Source organism: Malaclemys terrapin, chromosome 12, assembly GCF_027887155.1.
Source record: "Malaclemys terrapin pileata isolate rMalTer1 chromosome 12, rMalTer1.hap1, whole genome shotgun sequence".
NCBI lineage: Eukaryota > Metazoa > Chordata > Testudines > Emydidae > Malaclemys > Malaclemys terrapin.
The window spans coordinates 4023796-4046645 of record NC_071516.1 but is presented as its reverse complement, the minus strand read 5'-3'; the positions used below and the strand labels follow the sequence as shown (position 1 = coordinate 4046645).

Sequence of the window (22850 nt, the reverse complement as noted above, 5' to 3'; positions counted from 1 at the left end):
TCCAAGAGTTTCTGAGCTCACCTACGTTCTATTGCAGCCCATAGGCTCTGGGCGTTCCCACCGCGGGTAAATCCAGCCTGCCTGTGACAAATAACGCAGTTGGGCAGCGGGACAGGTTTCAGAGCTCGCTGGCCAGAGATCTGCAGTCTGTTTCGTTGGCATCCAGGGAAAACTGGAGCTCTGAACTGGGCACTTCTGAAGAGCTGCTCCCCCCTGTTGGGGTTACTAGGCCTCAACAAACCCCACTGTTGCTGTCCTTGGGCCCCTGTGCCGGCAACACCCCTGCTCCCAACCAGCACTTCAAGGATTAAAAAGCTTGTGGCCATACAGGCCTTGCCAAATGCTTTGGCCCGCCCAGGGGTGGGAAACCACCTGCTAATGAGGGCAAAAAACCACTTCAGAGCAGCGATCGGCTAGGCCCGAAAGTCAAGCCATTCCCAATGAGAGTTTCCGCTGCCCTCGGAACCGGCTCCCCCCTGACTTCACTGTCTTTGCCAGTAGATGCTGCTGTCATTGCAATCAGCGAGGAGGGGAAGCAGAACCGGCTTCCTAATCCCCAGCATCACTGGCTCAGCACAGTAACTAACAAACGAGCTGAATGCCCAGGGCCAGAGGCTCCGCTGGTACCACTTGACATCCCTTCACTGAAGTCACTGACTGACGACTTCAACAGCTGAAGCCCTGGCCCACAAACGCTAATGTCACGTCACTTGGTTTGGGTCCATCAGCATCAGCATTACTCAGTTGTGTTACATTAGCAGCTGGAAGCTGTACCCAAGAACAGGGCCCCATTGTACTAGGCACTGCATGCTCCGCTAGTGAGAGAGAATCTTTGCCCTGCCGAGTTTACAATGTACATAGATAAGAGAGACCAAGCGTGGGAGAAGAGGAAGATTAGTATCCCCGTTTTTACGGACGGGGCACGGAGGAGCAGCGGTGCCCAGGATCACACAGGAAATCTCTGGCAGAGCCAGAAATTTATCCCCCTCTAGTACCTTAGCCACATGCTTTTAAGTTCAAAGCAGTAGCACACGGTGTGCTAATGTTATAACTACAGGCTCACTATCGGATATGTCCCCTATCAGGGGACTGTGTCTGGCAGAGGGATGGGACCAGATGTCTAGCAGGGCTTTTCTAGCGCTAAGGGCTGCGGTTCACCACTGAGCATCGGTCTGACAAAAAGGCCCACGAAGAATGGCCCATTAACTCCCTGCTGCCTGGACTTAGTGTACTTAGTGCATAGCATTTTTAAAAGAAATTTGAGCATGATTCAATAGAGGGTCAAAGCCACTGGAAGGGGCGAAGTGATTCCCATCGTGTGAAGCAGAATGCCGGCTCGGTCTCTGCACTGGGACCAGTATCATTGCTGGGGCTGGGGGTTTAGAAGAATATTCAGCCTATTTTCTGCATCGTTTATAAGTCGAGGTGTTAATACAGTGGTTAAAGGTCACCAATTGCTTGGTGCCTTGTGCTCAACTTCTATCTCGTCAGGATATTGCTTTGTCAGTTACAATCAAGGATGCCAGGAGAGCTGTTAAAGGTCACCACTGTTTCAGTGCTTGCAGAGAGGTGCCACTACAGGGCTCTGTAACCTTTAGTTAAACTGACTGTAAACGAGACGGGAACTTCAATCAGAACCAACTGGAATTACGTTGATTCCACCGCAGTAACGCTATGCCACAGAGACGCGCTAAACCGCATTCAAATATGACTGTATTTGCATATTCCCCAGAATGCACAAGGGGAAAATATTTGATATGCTACGTTAATGCCGCACGTTTGTTGACCCCTGTAGATTGCCTGCTCTGATCACCAGGGGAAAGGAGAGTAGTAAATCTATCTTAGGTGTGCATATTTGTGCATCCCGATTCCAGGGCACAATGGCTGCAATTGCAATAGTACTCAGCAAATGAACGCACGTCTTTGGCACCTGCAAACGCGGTGCACAGGTCTGAACCTCTGGGCCACGGCCCCTTGCTAACTCACGGGCAGCTCAAAGGCAGGTAAGTGTTTCCTTAGCTTCCTATAGGGCGAAGCATACAGCCTAATCTATGTAATGGCCTTTTAAGTTTGCACCGCCCCTGAAACATTTCCCTCCAGCCGCAATCCAGAAACTAGCCTACTCCTTCGATGGTGGAGAGAGACAATGAAGTACAAAACAAGTTGTCCCAGCTGAGGAATGCAGAGTTTTACCTGTATCAACATCAAACCTTCGCAGGGCAAATCCTGACTCTGCCCACCTGGGCCCACAGAGCTCCAGGGGCAGGGGAGCTGGTGGGGTTCTGCTGGTTGGGAATAAGTAGGATTTACAAAACTTGGGAGAGGGATTGTACCTCCAGCAGCCCACAATGCACCTCAGGGCTTTTCAAACGGCCAAGCATGCGCGTGCGCAGGGGAGGTAAACAGGCCTGAGGCTCTCGGAGCAGCCTGGAGTCCAGAGCTCCCCACTCCGTGCACTGCCTGGTCCCTCCAGCTGTGCTCTGGGTTCAGGTTTGTCACAAAGGGAACCATTGCATGGGGCAAATCGACACCATTTTTAGTCTCTGCAGAGCCACTTGTCATCACCTTCGCATCCGCCTTTGGTAATGCAAACATGCTGGCACACGTGAAATGTAGCTCCTGTGTTTATTTTAACCCCAAAGCCGTCCTAGTGGACAGGACAGTAAAGTCTGTGTTGGGTGGGTTTGGTTTGTGTGTTACAATGTGTCAGGAAAAAATACCCCAAACCAAAACCCAACCCTATCTGTTAGTCTTTAAGGTGCCACCAGACTCTTTGTTGTTTTTGTAGATACAGACTAACACGGCTACCCCCTGATACTGTTCTTTAGGTGAAAGTTTAAAAAGGTGTTTGCTCCAGTATAAAAATACTCCCAGCCCTTTAATGATATTATTGGGTTATTATAGTGATAGGAAACTGCAGGGGGCTGCAGGCTTCCTGACCTTCAACAGCCAGCAGGAGACATCTAGAAGGAAAACAATAATCCCTGAATCTGATCAGTAGTAGATCTCAAAGCACTTTACAAAAGAAATCAATATCATTATCCCCATTTTACAGATGGGGAAACTGAGGCACAGATCAGCAAAGGGTCTTACCCATAGGCACCCAGCAGGCCAGTGGAAGAGCCAGGACTAGAACCCACATCTCTTCTGAGTCCCATTTCAGTGCTCTTCTCACTAGGCAACACTGCCTCCCAAAGTTACCTTCCAAACTATCAAAGCAGTGCATGGAGGTTTGTGCCACACGATTTCTGTTACAGGGGAAGGGCTTTGAAAGGATACTACGTTACACAGAAACTATCTACACAGGCACACATTTTGCACAGCACAGCTAGTCAAGCTCTCTTGAACCCAGGCCTTGTCGACGCCGGGATTTCAGCCATCGGTGGAAGGCCCCAGGCACCCTTGTCCCGGGCGCTGCATGATTTGAACAGTTTACGTGCGGGTAAGCTGTGCTAGTGAGCCAATCAGAGCCCTGCAGTAGTGCCGCGGCCCCAGTGGCTGGAATCCCAGCGGAGACGAGGCCGGACTTGCTTTCTGGGTGGCAGTACCATTTTTGAGGCGCCTAGGGGCAGAGTCCGGAATTCTCTCCTCCTTTGCTGGACTGCGGGTTTCTCTACGCTGGAAATGCTGCCGTGTAGACGCTCATGACAGCGGTGGGAGGGGTTCTCCCATCAGCGAAGTTAATCCACTGCCCCGAGCGGTGGTAGCGAGGCAGAGGGAGGAACCCTTCCATTGACCTAGTGCTGTCCACACCAGGGCCTGGGGCGCTTTTACTACGTTGCGAAGGGATGTGGATTTTTCACACCCTGAGCGACACAGCTGGGTCCATTTAACTTTTGAGTGTAGACCCGGCCTAAGGCAAGGCAGCTGTAGTGTGTGTGTGTGTCCACCGTGAAAGGGTTAATTTGTACACGGCCCTGGTTTCCCCAAGCAGCAAGCACCAGTGTCTGGGGTCCTCAGGGTGTCGTCAGCCAAGGTGGGTTTCTTGTGTTACTACATTGGTTAGTGAAGCGAGGAAATTCCTAGATCCTGACAAGGCAGGCGTTAGCCCTCTGCAGTTCTGCAGAAATTCTCCCTCTTAATAAACGCTCCTTATTTTGCTAATTTGTCTCTGGACTCTCCAATATTCCAAGCACTAGAGGAGCCAGTGACTCCACGTAACCCATTAGTGGGGCCCCACGGTAACTCCTGTGCTTAGCACATGGGCATTCTGGGCCAGACGCTCAGCCCTCTGCCTGGCGGGCATGGCGCCCGCAGAACAAGCTGTGCCCCTGGGGACTCCCCTGACCCTGGAGAATCCCAGGGTGGTGGAAGAAGGGCAAAGCCTGTTCTCAGCCACCACCAGGGAAGGCTGGCAGCAGGAGGGGCTGTTGCCAAGTGGCAGTCCCTGGGCAGCGTAACAGGATCAAGAGGGCCATTCCTGCTGGCACTGTTTTTGCTCGGGGCTGAAAGGGCCCTGCTCAGCCCAAGGATGGAGGAGGTGTACGGGTGGCTTCGAGTCACCTTTCTCCCCTTGCCCCCAGGCCCTGCACTGAGTGCAAGGCTATCTGGCTCCAAATCGGCTCTACCTGCTGTGCATTCAGCCCCAATTGGCGTGCTCCATCCATCCACGGCACTGCCTCAGGTTCCAGCCCTCTCCTTTTGCCCCTCCAGAGACTGTGGCCTGCGCCCTCCAGCCTGACTCAGAAATCTGGCCAACGTTTGCCTTGTTTTGCTACCCCCGAGCTGTTATACCCTGGGCAGCTCAGGCTGATAATCAGAGCTCCAAGGGCCCGCCCAGGAAACCCTCACCGTCTCAACAGGAACAAACAGGCACCGTTATCCCACGAAATGTGCATTCTCAGGCAATAAAAACCATCCTGTTTCTAGGTATCTCCGTTACTGCATTGTTAGCCTGTGGCTGGGACAGATGCAGAAATTCAGAACAACAGGATTAAAATACATAGGGGAGATTCCTCTTTATTAAGGAAAGGGGCAGCTGAGTTAACTAGGTTTCTGTGGCCAGCTTCACTGGACCCTGCATGAAGACTCAGGCAAGAGAGGCACCCGACCTGGGTGTCTGTGCCCCCTAGAATGGGCACAACCCCTAAGCAATGCCAAACCCTGGTGGGCACCTATTAGAATTACTCAGTTCTTTTGCCTGTAGTTTTCAGGTCACCATAGGTCCACCGAGCCCAGCGAACTGCCTCGGACCGTGCCCAGCACCAGCTGCTTCAGAGGAGTTCTGCAGAAGGAGCAAGGGGATACGTGGCCCGCAGGGAAAGTTTAACTCCCGTTAGTGACAGGTTGGCCTGAGACCTGAGGCAGGAGGGTTTAGAGCAGGTTGATGTTTTTAGTATTTACTGTTGTGGTGTTGGATGTTCTTGTTGTGCCTCGCCATGTGGCTGAGATCTGAGACAGCTGGAGGTCTCGGTGGAGGAGCAAAGACCTTCCCAGGAAGGGGGCAGCTATACATAAGGGGTTATAAGTCTGTTACGTATATCTCCAACCCATTGGGAGCTGCCAGGGTAGCTGTGTTCCTAGGGTCCCCTTCCCACATTTCACTGATACTTTCATACAAGTTCTCAGTGGGGCAGTTCTTGGAAGACTTGTCCCTTCTCTTGGGCTTTTTCCAATTGACATCTACTGCCTCGTAGGCCGGTTCTGGGGCTGGGTTCCTGCCCTGCTCAGTCCAGGATCCATCCTTGATAGACTCATAGCAGGGCTCAGTGAGTAAGACTCGGCCCGGTGTGGACTGATACCCCACCCTGACATGTCTGAGATGGGCGGCTGGCCACCCCTGTTCTCGTTGGCCCGTCTCCCCAGTGTCCATTCCTTCAGAGGGGGACAGAGCAGAGCCTTGGTGTTTCTTCTTCTTTCCAGCTTTGCACACAGTCGAGTACATTTCTTCTACCTGCAAAAGAACACCTGTGGTTACTGGGAATTCCTGTACAGCAGTGGGCCCACAAAACCCGCCCGTGTACTCCTGCCTGTGACTCACGCTCTGCCCACTTCCTTTATAAAGTCACCGTATCCCACCAACAGAATGAAGGGCATCCAGGCATTTACCCAGCAAAGGTCAGTCTAGACCAGGGGATAACGGAGCCATGATACAGAAAAGGTCGAGAACGACTGATCTATATGCAATGGGCCAAATTCAACCCTGGAGCAGCAGAGCTGTGCCCATTATGCCTTGCCTGGTTTCGCCCCAAGACTCGGATTTCAAAGAGGTTCTACTTCTACCCGACCTGCCAGCAGGATTAACAGCGGCCCAAAGCACTTCCTGAGTCATCAGCCCCTGACCCCTGTGACGGGGTATTATGTCAAGGTGCATTAACCGAAAGGCGATAGCCTAGTACTAATTCAGCAGAAGGCGCACCCAGCTCCCCGGGACACCTGAAGCGAGGGGGCGGAGATGGGAAAAGATGCCCCCATCAGTCCCAGCCCAGATTTGTTACAGGGAATGCTGGGCAGCCATTTCAGTCACCCTATTCCTACCTGGGATGATCCTAGGAATTCACTTCCTTTGATTTGCCTCCCACCCTTCCCTCCGGGGAGACATCTGATCCAAGAGAAACACAAGGAGCCTCCTCCCAGAAGCCTTTAGCTGTGGTGATGGACTGACTCAGCTCCCAATATAAACCCCTGGACAAAGTGCCCAGTACTTCTCAGTGCCCACCACAGACCCTCCTAGGAAGGCTCCTGGTTTTCCCATTAGGACACCATCTACCGGTGAGGTTTTCAGGGTCTGAACTCAGCTAACAACCCCCTTCTCCTTTCACTATCTTCCTCTTACTCCGTGGGCAAACCCGCAAAGCTCAGATCTTAGAGGGATCCATTTCAGAGTCTTGTCCTCACCTGCCCCTTGTGATTATTCCTATTCCTCTACTGCAGGAGGGCCCGGCAGCTCCCCTCGGGGATCAGAGCCCCACAGTGCTAGCTGCTGCACAGATGCACACTAAAAAGACAGTCCCTGCCCATAGAAGCCCATGATCTAGGTTATAGCAAGAGAGCAACGTGCCACGGGGAGATGAGACGAATGGGGTGGGGGGGATGTAACAGCAAAGTGAGTAAATTACAGCACAAAAAGCCGAGGACCTGGAACATCCGCTGCCGAGCTGCGGTCAGTGGCAAGTACGTTGCAGGCGTCATGGCAGCAGCACAAGGGGCTGGGGGCTCTCTGCACTCCAGCCTGACAGGTCCTAGCAATGAGACTTTGGCACATGGCAATCCAGGCAGGTGGAGGGCTGGTAGCCTTGGAACCCCCCCTGCCCACTGGGCGGGAGCTCAGCCCACGTCTGGCCACACTCCAGTCTCACTTTGGGGAGGCGTTTTTCTGAAGGGGCTGGGTCTTTGGGACAGAGGGTCTGAGCAGGGAGGAGCTCTGCTGCCGTTGGGGGGATCCTCGCACGTATAATCACTTGTGTACGGCCCGGCCTAGCGCCGCACGGCGGGTGGGTGTAGGAACACACACGATGGTGCGTTACACCTTCAAACGCCACACCTACAAGTTCAGCATCTGCCCAGGTCCAAGCGAGCTACTGCACCGGCAGAACAGGCCCCTCTTGGCACAGTTCCCCCGGTGTGGCATGGCCAAGGGAAGGCCCGGGTCTCCCTAACGGGATGGCTGTGCTGCAGCTGGGAACGTGCCACCCAGCCAGGGTCGACAGCCAGGTGCTAGCACGTGAAAAAGAGCTGGGCGGCAGAGGCTCAGACTAGCCCCCCGAAGCTCCCCCCTCGGTGCAAACTCGCGTGGCTAGCCCACGCTGCTGCCGAAGTGCTCACACTGCTAGTTATTAGTACTCAGCGTCAGCCCCGCCACCGGCAGTCTGGCTCCCAGCTCCCAGCTGCAGTGTGGACATACCCAGAGTGTCTGCCCAGGCACCTTTGGTCCCAAAGCCAGGGAGTGGGAGCTGCTGTTTATATTGTTATTCAGCTGTGGGGCTCACTCAGCGAACATCACTGGCTCTGGATGCTCCCGCGGGAGATTGAGGAGGAGATGTTGCTGGCACTCACATCCCCCCACCGCCCCCGCCGCTGGGGCTTGGGACTGTAACAATCAGCCTTTGGCTTTCTCTGAAGCTGTTAATGCTCCTTTGCCTTCTGGTCCCTGTAAATGCACAATCCTCGCCAGGGCCGGCTGGAGATGCTGCCACGGACCAGCCAGCAACAGTCCAGGAAACCCCGTCGGACGCTGGAGCCAGAAAGCTGGCGAGACAGGAGGGATTTGAAAAATAACACAGTGCGGAGACAGAAGGACGGGCAATCTGCCGCTGAATTCCCTCTGCCTCGACACGCTTAGGGGCTCGGTTCCTCCTGTTTGGACCCCGGTCTGGCCTCTTGCAAACTGAACTGAGCCGGCCTCCCTCCCCCCTCTCTCCTCCTCCTGCGGCGCTCTATCCCAGGCCAAGTCCAGGTGTAGCTAGCTGCTCCTCTGGGCCCAAGTCTGCAACCAGAGATCCGCCCCCTCCTGCGGAGAAGCCACCTTTACCCACTGGCCCCTCTTGCAGGCTGCATGAGAGACTTAAAATCCCGTGACTCCAGCATTCCTGAGTTCTTAGTTCCTTGGGGGTAAAAGTTCAAACTGGTGCCTGCTTGTGTCATTGCCCGGAGCTCACCAGCTTCCCACAGTTCCACCGTTGTCTGCGGTGGAAACAATCTACCTGCTGGCAGCTCTCAGCTGAGCCATGGCCAGGTCCGCGGCCATCACCCAAACTCACCAAGGGGAAGGAGCATTATCCAGATGGTGCCTGCGCTCCGAGACCACAAGGAAGGAGGAGGGAATTGGGCAAGGCTGGAAAAAAGCCTCTTGCATATCTGATACGTGCAGCCCTGCTAGGCAATCCCTCGCCATAAAAACAAACAGGGCAAATTCTGCTCTGCTCAAAGCACCTGCCACTCCACGAAAGTCACCAGCGTTATCCTGGCTTACCCCTGCTCTGGCCTTGGCCCATTCTTTGCAGGGATCACCCTCTGCAAAACTTCAGACCTGGCGTAAATGGGAGACAAATCGACTGAAGTGAATAGATTTGCCTCTGTCCCAGGGACTGGCTTCTGAGAAGCCGGCCAGGCAGTCTCCCTGTGACCGGCTCCACTAGGGAGAACAAGCCAACCCACCTGTGCATAGTTAATTGGACAAGTCGCTGAGCTGCAGTTAGTTACGGAACACCGGGGTGCAAGGGCTCACAGGTGCCAGGCAGCCTTCCCACCGGCCCACCCAGAATAGCTGGAAGTGAGGGGCTAGCAGAACTCGACCCCAGCCCACAAGAATCCAGACTGGGGATGACGACTGGCCCCACCATACTATTTAAGCCAGAAGGACGCACAGGGAGTTGTCCAAGCAACTGAGAGACTTCCCAAATGGCTACTGCTCCCCGATTCCAGCTCTGACCCGTGGCTTAGACTCTGACTCTGGCCACTAGATCAAACTGTCCCAGTCCCGACACTGGGCTGTATAAAGGGTTATGAGCACTCAGTCGGGAGGCCCCAGGACAGAAGAAGCTCCGGGGGAGAGAGAAGCTACTCCCAGTGGTGCCACCCTGGAGAGCAGAGGCATCTGCTCAGATCCCCCCAGAATGCAAAGAGAGAAAGCTCCCGAGGAGAAAGACAAAGACTCCAGTTGTACAGACGAGAGGTTGCAGAGCTCCAGGCAGTGGAGAAGCCTGGAGACTTAGAGCAGAAGGAGACGGCTTCTTTACATACCATGCTTAATAAACCAGACCCCCTGAAGGGGCAATTTTCACTGTATACAAGTCTCATTGAACGTACTGAAAGCTTACTAGGGGAAACCGAGGCAGACATAAGTGTGGTTCCACACTGGGCTGCCAGGGGGCACTCCTGGGATGAGTGCCTGCCACTACAGCCAGGTCTGCATCAAGCTCACGCCCACCCACCCAGCGCTGGTATTTGTTAAAAAGGGCAAATATATTTCACAAAAATGTCGACAGAAGCAAACCGTTTGTTCATTTAATTGAAATGTCCCACAATGTGTGTTTATTGGTGAAAAGACTGGCAATTTTCTGTGGATAAAAACATCCCCCCACCGTTTTCCAGTGGAAAACGTTTGGGGGAGGAAGAAAAACAAGGGGGAAGAGGCTGGGATTTCACCCACCAAAACACATACGCACAGCTCAGAATGGTTGGCTGGAAAATTTTGACCAAAATTATTATTTTTTTTTTTTGCAAAAAGTTTTATTTTGCTGAAAAAACACTTTCACCAACCTCTCCTCCCCCCCAACTTTTTATCAGAAAGATTTTCACCAGCTCTGCGTGCAGACGTGTGCACATGTTTAAGGGAAGTGTTTTCCCTGAATCATTCCAAGGGGTCTCGCTCTCCCAGCCCAATTTTGTATCCCCTCAGCCACCTGTGGAGTTGAATCCTGAGGGCCAGAGCCACAGGTTACCTAAAGCAAAGCAAAACCTCCTGTTTCCTCCCGTGAGCTTTGGATAAGGCCTGGACTGAGCTGCCCGATGCCCCAGTGATCCCCCAAGGTGAGATCTGCCTTAGGGACCGTGGTGAACCCTTGAACCCTGCTGCACAAATCATCCCCTGCAAGCTCCTGAACTCAGCTGATAAGCTACTCATCAGCCCAGCAGATGCCCGGTTACAACAGTGAGGACAGGATAAACTGTTCTACTTCCTTCCCGAAGCACAGGCAAAATCCAGAGTTAATCCAAACCCGCTCTGATGTGTGGTTAAGGCAGGTCAGATCACCAGTACAGGCTGGGGGGTGGCACGCCTAGGAGCAGAGGATTTAATAGACCTAGAATCTTAGTCCAGTAGGCATCAGCACCAGCCCAATCAAGCTTTGTTTGAGGTGGACCTGGAATCTTCCTGTAAGGAAACCTTCCAAGGATCATCTTGCACCTAGTCTGCACCCAGACCCCTCCCCAGAATGAAAGCAACAGCAACACTGGTTAAGTGTGTTCTTTAGTGGGGGAGGGAAGGCGGTGGGACTCCAGTTTAAGGGGGAAAGAAATCAAGGCCCACGTTTTCAGTACTGCATGTACATTTGCATGTGCATTTACTAAGATTGCGCACGCAATTCCCAACACTTGGGCCTTTCACAGGCACAATATTGACACTTCTGGGGCCTCCTGCTCTAGTTCCACTTAGAACTTTCTGAGAGCTTAAAAATTATCCCGAGCTTCTGGCTTCCTTCTTGCATTCAGTTCTGTTCCCCCCTTCCACAGGAGGGACCCAATCTCCATGACAGTGGGTTTGCAAGTCGATTCCCACCTCCTTCACCTTTCTTTACTAGAGGTGATGAGTTTGGATGACTATCCTCAAACTCTGGGCTGTTCCCACACTGTTTGCTTTGACTAGTCACTATTCATGGCAAGTGGTTGGCTGCCAAAGTCACATGCGGCCATTTCTGCTTCCTGATTGGATAACTGAGACATTTCAAATGGAAGGGGCTGACAAACAATAAATAAATCGGTAGATTCATAGAGTTTAAGGCGAGATCCTTTACCCTGAACCTCCTGTATAACAAGGGCCAGAGAATAAAGCACTCAGCTCTTTGGGGCTTGTCAGTCCTTGTGCTCTGTGTTTCTTCAGCTCCCAGCACAACGGCCCCTCTCGGTGCTATTGCTAATAAATATACCCTTTCTGCCGACATTCAGGAGGCTGGCGGGATTTGTAACCATTTCCACAGATCTCCCCGGCCACCTGAATCCTCACAAATAAAGAACAATGCGACCCCCTGGATAATGGCAAGCCAAGCTCTGGGTTTCCATTCAGGACCAGGCGGCGTGTTCCTACCCACCCAGCACCGACACTGCCCGTCTCCCGTCCCCCAGCGCTGTGAGGCTCAGCGCGGGAGGAGGTGATGGATGTTACTGTACCTTCACTGCTGCGGGGTTACAGGCAGCTCCTTCCCAGCCTTCTGGGTCTGCAGGCCCCACGGAGGATTCGCCCTGTGTCTCATCCTGGAGCTCTGGCTGGAAATTCTTCTTCACCTTGCGGACACAGGCGTACTCAGCCGTCACTGCCTTGTCCTCCTCGCTTAGAGGGGAAGCCTCCATTGGGGTTCCCAAGATGGGCATTGGTTGAGGCCCTTCCTGAGTCACGGCCGCACACTCGTACAGCGACTCCGGGGCTGGTTTCAGCGGGGCTAAGAAGGACACGTTTGAGTAGGTCTGGTCAGGACTCAGGGCATCAGCCGAAGGGTTGGAATTGGGGATCTGGGGCAGCTCTCGGTGCAGCAGGATGCTGAAGCTCGAGCTATGCACGGCTCCTTCTCCATCCCCCAAAGACCCTGATGGGTAAAGGAAATCCACGCTGGCTGGTCTTTGGTCTGGGAAGAGAAGAGAAGGGGTGTGAGGAGTCCACGTTGGAGCCAGCCAGCTCTTGTAGGGGACGTTGGCTGGCTGGCTTTCAGTGGACTCACCAAGCAGAGTTAGAAAGATAAGTGATGATAATACCCTGCCCTTGCCAATCCCCCTTCACCAGGAAGCTCATTCACAGCGTGCAGCGAGTGTCATTGCTCATGCTAACGAGGAGGACTTGCACATGCAACGATCCTGTGTGATCGCAGGAATATACCAGCCATCCAGGGGCAGGCAATGCGGCCCTATCAGAGAGGATGTCAGGAGAACCACCCCCGTATCCCTGCAGCTGGAAGGCTGCGCTGCCCCGCGGGCACAGCCACTATCTCCCTTTGCATTGGTGCACTCCCAGCCCCAGAGCCGCCGGATCGCTCTGCACCTCAGCTCCAGCTACCATAGAAATTTACAGCCACTCACGCTCGTCCGTGCGCTTCACCCTGTTGAGCTCATGCAGTTTGGTGTCAGATTTACTGAGCGATCGGAGCTGCATCTGCCTCAGCAACGACTGCAAAGAAAGGAGGAGACACACCAGTTAGACTCATAATAACATAAGAGCGGCCACACTGATGGTCCAGCTAGCCCAGTGTCCTGACTTCCGACAGTGGCTGGTGCCAGCTGCCCCAGAGAGAATGAACAGAACAGAGCAATTTACAGAGTGATCCATCCCGCGTCATCCAGTCTCAGCTTCTGGCAATCAGAGGTTACGGAACACCCAGAGCATGGGATTGCATCCCTGACCATCTTTGCTGATAGTCACCGATGGGCCTATCCTCCATCAACTTCTCTAATTCTTTTTTGAACCCAGTTATACTTTTAGCCTTCACAACTTCCCCTGGCAGTGAGTTCCACAGGTTAATTGTGTGCTGTGGGGTGAAGTACTTCCCTTTGCTTGTATTAAACCTGCTGCCTATTCATTTCATTAGGTGACCCCTGGCTCCTGTCTTATGTGAAGGGGTAAACAACACTTCTTTGCACGTTTTCTCCACACCATTCATGATCGTATAGGTCTCGATTATGTCTCCCCTCAGTCGTCTCTTTTCCAAGCTGAACAGTCCCAGTCTTTCTAATCTCTCCTCATATGGAAGCTGTTCCACACCCGTAATCAGTTTTGTTGCCCTTCTCTGTATTTTTTCCAATTCTAATATATCTGTTTCAGATGGGGAGCCCAGAACTGCACGTAGCATTCGGGGGGTGGAGGTACCACGAATTTATATCGTGTCATTAGGAAATTTTCTGTCTTATTATCGGTCCCTTTCCTAATGCTTCCTAACGTTCTGTTCGCTTTTTTGACTGCCGCTGCCCGTCGAGCAGACGTTTGCAGAGACCTGTCCACGATGACGCCAAGATCTCTGAGCGGTAACCGCTCATTTAAACCCAGCATTGTGTACGTGTAGCTGGGATGATGTTTTCCAATGTGCAGTACTTTGCATTTACCAACCCTGCGGCCGTTTTGTGGGATCCCTCACAATGGGAGAGGGGGCACCGCGCCCTACAGCCAGGCTGCACTGTCCCAGGCCCTCCCCGAACGGCTCCGCCCGGCAAGCCTGCTCCAGCTGCCTAGTGCAGTGCTGGTGAACTTTCCCTTCTGATTTACGCACATCCAGCAATAGCTCGGGCTCAGAGCCCTCTCCCCGCACGTAATACGCTTGGTGGAGGCCGGTCCCGGCTGTTTAACGAGCACTCCAGCTCCCTGCTGCTCGTGTTTTTGAATTACTGCCTCTGAACAAACTCCTGTGTCGGCTAGAACCTGGCTCCCGGCTCAGCTGCAGAGAAGACTCGCTCCACCTTCCACCTCAACAGGTCTTCCCCAGAGTCTTCCAGACAGTCCTAGCTAGGTGCTGCGCACCCCCAATTCCCACAGAGCCAGGAGGAGGTGCTCAGTGCAGGATGGGGCTCTAAGACAGCTCATTTCTAGAGCTTTTCCTGCAACAGCTGCTGTCCAGGAGACGGCCATCCCGGCCCTTTCCTAAGGCAGTGCCGCCGGGCTCCCCCAGGCCAGTTCCCACTGGCTGTTGCGTGGCTTTGGGGCCGTTAGCTTATCTAGCCAATGTGCACACTTACCACATCTACCAGCTTCACCCCATCCGGTGGGACCACCTTCTTCCTAGCTTTCCTGCAAGGAGAGGGATTAAGCCAAAGGTTGGATGGTGGCGAAAGATCCGCCAACAAGCACCAGGTGAGAAGAGCTTTCCTGTGGCCTGGAGGGCAACATTTTCAAACGTGATCAGCGTTTCTGGGGGCCCAAGTGGAGAGGCCTCCAACAGGCCCGATTTTCAGCCTGCCCCTGGGAATCAGGCCCCAGTGACACATCTCTAGCTGGGCACCCAAAACCACAGGTCACTTTCTAAAGCCTCGGCTTTAACGTATTGTCTCTGTGGAGCACTGGTGAATACTAATCACCCGAGGAATCTGCTTCTCACGGCTAGCCCAGCGGATCCAGGTGTACTGTATCCAGGGTCTTACACTGTGCCCATCACTGTTATATCTGAGGCCACGTTTCCTACTGCAGGTACAGTGGTCATGATCCTAATGAGAGCACCGTCAGCGAGCGCTCTCGGCTTCCTGAGACTACTCAGTGCATCGTACAGCTGCGCGGCTCAGTCAGACGAACACACCACATCCTGCCTGTGCGGGCACCAGCTGCAGCATGCCCGTGACATGGTATCCTGTTGGCACTGCACAGCTCCTAAGCTTGTACAACACGGTGCATCGCGTTTGTGCCCGCCTCACTGCACCTGTGCCCGGGAGCCTGCCCGCCACTCTGCATCCACGCCCACACGCTCCCGTGAGCACGCCCGCCGCTCCGGATCCACTGGGCCCATACACCCCTGTGACTGTCCTGCCTCGCATCTTTCCAGTGCCCCCGCTAGCCAGGCCTGAACACGGTGGGAGGTGGCACGCCCACTCCCTGCACCTCCTGCAGCACTGCTCTCCTAAGGGCGGCTGCCACTTGGCCCCCCCTTGCTCCCCTGCACGTCTGGGCTCTCCGACAGCCTGGTGCTGCAGGGCGCCCTGCCTGCTCCTGCTGCGCTTGGCGTAGGAATCCTGCCCACTCCCTTTACCTTGACAAGACCTTCGACGTGCTCAGTTGCATCTAACCCTGATGGAAACCTCAAGGCTCCCTCTTCAAAGGGCCTGGCATCTCCGCAGCTGTGCCGTGCCCTCCTTACACATCAGCCTATGGGAAGTGCTTAATGAGGATCTGGTGGGATTGACCCACGCCTCCAGGCCCTGGCCGCTTTCCTGGGCTCGTGCGGCTGCCAAGGGGCGGAGGGGTGTCGCTGGGAGCTTAGCTGCGACCGGGCTCCTGGCCAGCCAGCCCTTGCCCAGCCGGGATCACTTCCCCCTGGCATTTCAGGCTCCCCTAACCTCCCTGCTCTGAATCTCTGTGGTGGCATAAGGGCCAATTCCTCCTATTAGCCGCACCCCACCCACATGGCCTGGTGACACTGGGAGCAACGGCCCAACCCCACCTCCAGTGGGCAGCCCTTTGTCCTAAGCCTCCCTAGGCCCTTCCCAGGACAATCCAGTCTGGCCTCTGCAAGGAGACAGATCTTTCCCGGTCCCTTGGTGGGGGGTTAAGTCAGGTCTCACTGTACTTAGCCGGGACAGATACGTCCAGCCCCCTTTTCACGACAGCGAGGGGCAGCTGCTCTGCTAGGGAAGCGCTGGGGCCTGGAGAGCAGGCATCAGAGAAGCAAGGGGAGAGACGCAGTCCTAGCCGAGAGCACAGGGCGGATTTGGATCCCATCCCCGCCCTCTGCAGGGCTGGGAGTTGCTCTGGGAACCGGGAGCCTGGCTGGGCTTTGTGGCTTGTGGTTTGGGTTGGCTGGAAGCAGCAGCCAGTTTGGGAGATACCGGCCTCTCCCTAGCCTGTGACTCATGTGTTTGCAGCCAGTGCAGCGCTGGCTTGGAGCTTTGTTCCTGCTTTGATGCTGGGGCACAAACCTGACAGGGATAGTCCTTGGTGGAGGGGAGAGAAGTGAAGCAGGAGGGTGGGAGCTTTTGGAAGCTAGCTGCATGTCTGCAGCTGGGGGTTTCATCCCAGGCAACTGAAATCTGGGCACTGGGGTCCCCCTACTCCTGCACTGCTGAGCTACAGGGATAGGTGGGGATCCACACAGCATCAGCTAAGCTCCCACAGCCTTGCCCCAGCATGCACGGCGCCACGGTTGGTTGCATTTGAGGGACAGCAGGACTTGGGGGGGAGGGAGAGAGGAGCCGACATACAGACTGCCACTACCTAAGCCAAAGGAGATCCATGTATGAATTAACCCTTCCATGACCCATGCAAAACTCCTGAGGTTTGCTCTACCCTGACTCACGGTTTACGCTGTGAGAGGGAGGGTCAGCCATGTACCTTCTGCAGGCAGCACACAGGGCTGAGAGGAAGACCAGGACACCAAGCAATGCCAGTCCCAGAGCGGCAGTGAAGGGGGGCAGATGGGGCCCAGCCATCCTTTCAGCACGGTCTGGAGCCACTTCAGAAATCCACTTCACACGGAGATCTGCGGGAAGAGAACATGGGTCATTAGTGCACCCTAAGGAGAATGCAGAGGGCATGCCATCTAATGTCCCCGTCTCGGGCAGGGGACCACGCAAGCAAGGAAAGTAATAGTGCCACGCTTAAAAATGTTATTTAAGCTAATGTTAAAAAAAATGATAGAATACATAGGCTGAGAAAGGAGTGTCTGTACATCTGGGTAGAGTGCTTAGATTATCCACAAATACAGACATGCATCCGACGAAGTGGGTATTCCCCCACGAAAGCTCATGCTCCAATACGTCTGTTAGCCTATAAGGTGCCACAGGACTCTTTGCTGCTTTCACAAATACAGAGTTAGTTTTGAAAAGTCACATCATACGTAGAGCACATAATTCGCCATAACCCACATTTCGGTGAATAGATTTAACAATACAGTTTAGATACTGGAATCCAAATACTCGGGTACATCACTCAGGAGAAGTTGGTTGTGGAAAGCAAACTATCTCAACGAGTGGAGGCCGTCCCTCAGTCATTGAGAATTAGGTAGGTTGTCCATTTAGAGCCAGGTCTGACGGCCTGAGCACGATGCCAGGCCCCAGCAACTCCTGGCCTCCTGTCTATCCCAAGCACAAAGCACCATAACAAGCAGTTGGCTGGCACGTCTTGAGCTGGCAGCAATGTATCCACGCTCCGTAGCCCAGCCCAGGATTCAGGCTCTGATTGGCCCAGCGCGTCGCATTACCTGGGCCAAGGGTTTTAGCTGAATGCAGCTACAACAGCATCTTCCCAGCGTGGATGGGAAGCCACAATCCTTGCAGCCGATCTCCTGCTCCTCCTACGTCCGCTTCCCAAAGCGGCACCTCTCCTGCTGCAGCTCGTGTGGTAGTTCGACAGCACAGATGTGGAGTCCAACAAAAACGGACCAAACCCCAGCACAGTGCGCAGCTCCGCCCTGGAGGTAGGTGCTAACCACTCAATAGCCACCTAAAGGATCTGCCTCGCGAATTACACTTTGGCAACTGGCACCCAGCTTGTCCTGCCAGTGAAGTCTCCTAGAATGGAACTGCTGAAATTCATATGATTTGCCGCTAGGGGGAGCCCATAAGGAAGAAAAAGCAGCGGTCGTCAATGGACGCTTTGAGTCAAAGCATTCTTGTGGGCTGCCACTGTCTTCAGAGCCGGCCTGATTTCCCCTTTTCCTAGACACATGCTGAATGGCTGGAGTAAACAGATCTCCCTCCTTGCTGAGTTTCTGGGCTCCGGGGCTGTATCTTGTACGCACTCTCTCTCAAACGGCCTTTGGGGCCGAGCGGGCTGTGAGCCTGTGATCTCCCAGGCAAAGGTGTTTTGGGGGATGGATGCCGTTCCTCACCTGGAAGGCAGAGTTGCAGCTCAGCAAGAGGGCTCCCTCTTCCTTGCTGCCGCTTTGCGCCAAGCCAGGGGAGAATCCCACGCAGCCGTTCCTGGCACGGCCCAGCCAGGTGGATTCCGGCATCGCTAAGTCTCACCGTTCTAGCACGAGGCTGGCTCCAGTTGGTGCTTTTCTTGAAGCCCCAGCTCCTGGGGGGCATCACGTTATTAGGTGCCAATCGCAGCTTCCACTTAAAAGAAAAAGTTCCTAGCCCACATGGTTGCCTAGAAACACTGAAGAACATGACCCAAGTGCTCCCTAAGGACTCAAACAGCACGAGGCCAAGGAAAAGGACCCCAAATATATTATTTTTCAAAATCTTGTCATTTTTAAGCCACTCTTATGATTTCTGGGTGCCTGACACCTGATCTTTGAATGCTTGGGGCTGCCAATATTGGGATCCCAACTATAAGCCGGGGTCTAATGATACCGGGCCCAAGTGGACATGACACCACTGAATTCTGGAGCCGTGGCACTTTGTCCTGGAGCCAGCCCGATGCTGGAGTAATGGCACCTGCTTGGAAGAAAGGAAGGGAGGGAAAAGAAGAGAAAAAGATGGGGGCCCAGAGCATAAGATGGCATTTGAACTCTGACCCACCTAATGCAGCAGAATCAGAAAGGGAGGGGGGAGGGAAAGTTTCAATCGGGCCTGTCAGCGAGTTCTTAACAGAGCCAGCACAGGGGTGATGTGCTTGGAAATGAATATGGAGTCAGATCAGCCTGGTATTCACACAGAGCGGGGCTAAGAACAGGGCATCTGCTCTGCATTCAAGCGGGCATGGGAGTTGCAGGCTGAATCCAGACTGGGATTCAGGGTCCATGGTGCTTCTGTCCCACAAGCTATTCTGGTAGCCACTGGTGGAAACCTTGCAAGATTGTCTGTTCTCGTGAGATTTCTCCTTAGGTCCAAATCTCCCAAGAATGGCTGTTCAGGACCTGAGATCCCAGTGGGTAACAGCCCCTCCTGGTTCTGATCCGAAACTAAAGGTATAACGGCGTGGAGGAGAGACTCTGATCCGGAGAGTCAGATCCTCCTGAAATTCAGGGAGCTTCAGCCGTGAGGTTCTGGGCGGGGTCCAGCTTTAGGTTTCGATTCAACCTAAAATGAGAGGCAGCCCCCAAGCCTGAAATCCCCAGCCTGGGTATTGGGTTCATGCAAAGTTGGGAGCCTCAGTGTAGCAAAAAATGTGTGAGGGAGAGTCAGATTGGCATTAAGTATTGCCATGGGAAGAGGGCTATCTGGGAGCTCCCAGTCCCAGAGCACCCGACCTTGGTCTGGTGGTTGCATCGCCTATCCCGCCCTGCAATCCCATTGTCCTTCCTCGGAAGGACACAGCTCGTACCCCCATGTGCCCGCTGCCGGACTCTGCCAGGACATCACAGAAACCCTCTGCCATTAACAGCCTGCCTGCACTAGCCCAGCTACCACACCGTCACACGCCCCCTCCGGTGGACATGGCAGATGGAGTCAGCCCACTAGGACGTGGAAGGGGGCCCTCTGGCACTGGAACCCGGTGCCCCAACGTGCGCATATGGCTTGTGTGGACAGGCCTGACAAGGCCAAGTCCAGCTGGGGCCAGGGCCTATCTGCAAGACTCCTTCGTGCGTCCAGGTCACCCAACCGCTCCTTCCCCACGCCCTCCCCCCACTCACCATTCTGGCCGGCACATCGAGGCCCTGGTCTCGCGGCTCCGGGGACGGGGTGGCGAGTGGAAATGCTGTGCCCACTGTCAGAGAGCTCGGCTGCCGCACATTTCCACGGCCTCTCACAGAAGCAGGCTCGAGTTGTGGGGTGAGTAACAATGGGAAGGCAAACAGGCTCTGTGTCAGCACACAGGAAACCATAAGGGCTTCACAGTCAATCGCACCGCCCGCCTCCCACAGCGCAGCCAACCACCAGACCTACTTTAGCAGCTGTGTACAGGGGAGTGGCTCTGGTATTCTCCTTGGGGCCTGATCCTGTGGCCTCAGCAGGCACTCCCCCCACCCAGGCTCAGGACCTTAAGAAGTTAAGCTCTGTAGAGCAGCAGCTTCCCCGTGACATGAGTCCTATAGGCAAACCAACCCCCAGATTCAGAGCTGGTGCAATGGCGCTTGCTTCCACGGAGTTAAAGCCGGTTTAACGCCATCGCAGCATCACGGACACCAGCTCGGAGTGTGGCCCCGTGGCTTGGAGACCAGGTCGCGCCAGAGGGAGAAAGCAGCCCCTCTCCGGCCTTGGATAGGACAGTGAGAGCTGAGCCTTGCTGAGGTCAGAAAGGGGCTTATAAGGAAGGGAGAACAAACTCATGTGGGACAAAACGAAGGGGAAGGGATAGCTCAGTGGTTTGAGCAGTGGCCTGCTAAACCCAGGGTTGTGAGTTCAATCCTTGAGGGGGGGCACTTAAGGATCTGGGGCAAAATCAGTATTTGGTCCTGCTAATGAAGGCAGGGGGCTGGACTCAATGACCTTTCAGGGTCCCTTCCAGCTCCATGAGATAGGTATATCTCCATGGGGGGGGGGGGAGAGCAGGGCTGCAGGCTCACCCCCCTTTGCCCTAGATATGCAGCGGGTTTTGAACCTCAGCCCGCCCTGTGTTATTTCAGAATCCAGTGCTGTCCTGGTGTGGCCTTTTTCCACTTCCCATGCACGCTAAGTCACCACTGTGTGAGCCCAGCCGCATCCTGTGCTCAAGGTATGGCCCCACCGACTGGTTCAGATGCTGTCCGTGTGGTTCAGATGCTGTCCGTGCCCAGGGGACCCAATAACCAGGATGGGGTTTTTCGAGAGGACTGGCCAGCCGTTCCTCTGCCTGGAAAAGGCAGAGACAAGACGCAGCCTCTGCTGGCTGGATTCTCAGCCCCTGCACACATCACATCTGGTACTGGAAACAAATTCCTTTCCTGGCCTGGCCTCTGCTAATTTCCCCTGGCTGAGGCAGCTTGCCCAGCCCCTGCTGGCCTGAGGAGTGAGACCAGACTGGGGCTTCAGCCCCCGGACATCCTCAGTGGCAGCGCAGGGCTGGGGCGCAGCCAGATTTCTCACGGGAGCTCCTTAGGCCTGCAAACCAGTGACTGCATCTAGCTCCACCCACAGTCCGCAGACAGACCCACACTGAGCAGTGCCCTGCTCCCACCTGCCCCCTTCAGAGGGGCTGAGTGCTTCCATGCAGCCGCGCTGGTCGGCTGGCGCCTCCCATGGCACACAGCCAGGCTTCTGGCAGTGCACGGGAGGCAAGTTTCGTCTGCTGTCCCTTCCTGCCCAAGCTGCTGGCGCGAGTGGGAGAGGACTGGGGGCGTTCATCACATGGCACAGGGGATGTGGGATGTTCTCCCATCCAGAGGGCTAGGAGGGAGGAGTGGCCAGGCTGGGAGAAGAGCCATCTTAAAACCTGCTTGAGCCTGACCATCGCCTCACAGCCCTGTTCACGAGCAGGCTTGGAACCTGGCCCACTCACACGAGTAGGAGCCAGGTGTTAAACATGGCACAGAGGGACTCAGCCACGTGAGCAGCGCAGTAACAAGCTGTAGGGCTGCTGACCCCTTTAACAGGCACCCCAATGCCGTCCCCAAGGGGCTGAGGCTTTCCTGCATGCAAGCAGGCATGTAGTCACATCCTCTCTGGGTTGGCTCCACTTCCATCTCTCGGGGCAATCAGTTTCCTATGCCCCCTGCACCAGGACCACAAAACGAAAAAGCCACAGCTCCCCTCCACCTGGCCTGCCAACCCCCCCGAGCGCGCTCACTGTGGTCTCCAGTGCATCCGACGTGCTGCAGGAGAAACAAGACGAGAGAGTGCACCGCCGTGCAAGGTTTTGCAGAAAAGAGCAAACTGTGCAACGGCACAAGGGGTTAGCAAAACTTCCTGTGACACGGGATATGAATCTGCTATTGCCTCTTACCATCTATGGGCCTGGCCCTGACAGGGCACTAGCAACTGCGTCTAAGCACGGTGCATGTAAGCAGGGTGCTTGCATGGTTTCCACCACCACTGTGCACAGGGGTTTCTCTTAGGCCACATCTACACTACAAAATTAAGTGTGTCTACACTTAGCTTCTTGTTTCGGTGGTGCGCGTCCTCCCCAGGAGCGCTTGTATCGATTGTACTGTCAGTGCAGGGCATTGTGGGATAACTTCTGAAAGACAGTCAACGTAAGGGATAGATAAGATGACAGTAATTATCATATTGCCTCTATATAAATCCATGATACACCCACATCTTGAATACTGCCTGCAGATGTAGTTGCCCCATCTCAAAAAAGATATATTGGAATTGGAAAAGGTTCAGAAAAGGGCAACAAAAATGATTAGGGGTTTGGAACGGCTTCCGTATGAGAAGAGATTAATAAGACTGGGACTTTTCAGCTTGGAAAAGAGATGACTAAGGGGGGATATGATTGAGGTCTATAAAATCATGACTGGTGTGGAGAAAATAAGGAAGTGTTATTTACTCCTTCTCCTAATACAAGAACTAGGGGCCACCAAATTAAATTAATAGGCAGCAAGTTTAAAACAAACAAAGGAAGTATTTTTTTCCCCACACAACCTGTAGAACTCCTTGCCAGGGGATGTTGTGAAGGCCAAGACTATAACAGAGTTCAAAAAAGAACTAGATAAATTCTTGGAGGATAGGTCCAATCAATGGCTATTAGCCGGAATTGACAA

At 54.2% G+C, this 22850-nt stretch overlaps 1 protein-coding gene across 1 annotated transcript; it reads right to left on the bottom strand.

Annotated features, from left to right (window-relative positions):
* Nucleotides 1-4953: 4953 nt before the first annotated feature.
* Nucleotides 4954-21202, bottom strand: LIME1 (Lck interacting transmembrane adaptor 1). Its single transcript, XM_054045791.1, has 6 exons — nucleotides 19860-21202; nucleotides 16670-16817; nucleotides 14371-14422; nucleotides 12727-12814; nucleotides 11827-12278; nucleotides 4954-5893 (listed from the first exon to the last, which is right to left on the bottom strand). Exons 2-6 carry the CDS (start codon nucleotides 16765-16767, stop codon nucleotides 5462-5464), a joined length of 1122 nt encoding a protein of 373 aa, XP_053901766.1. The 5' UTR covers nucleotides 16768-16817; nucleotides 19860-21202; the 3' UTR covers nucleotides 4954-5461.
* Nucleotides 21203-22850: the final 1648 nt, after the last annotated feature.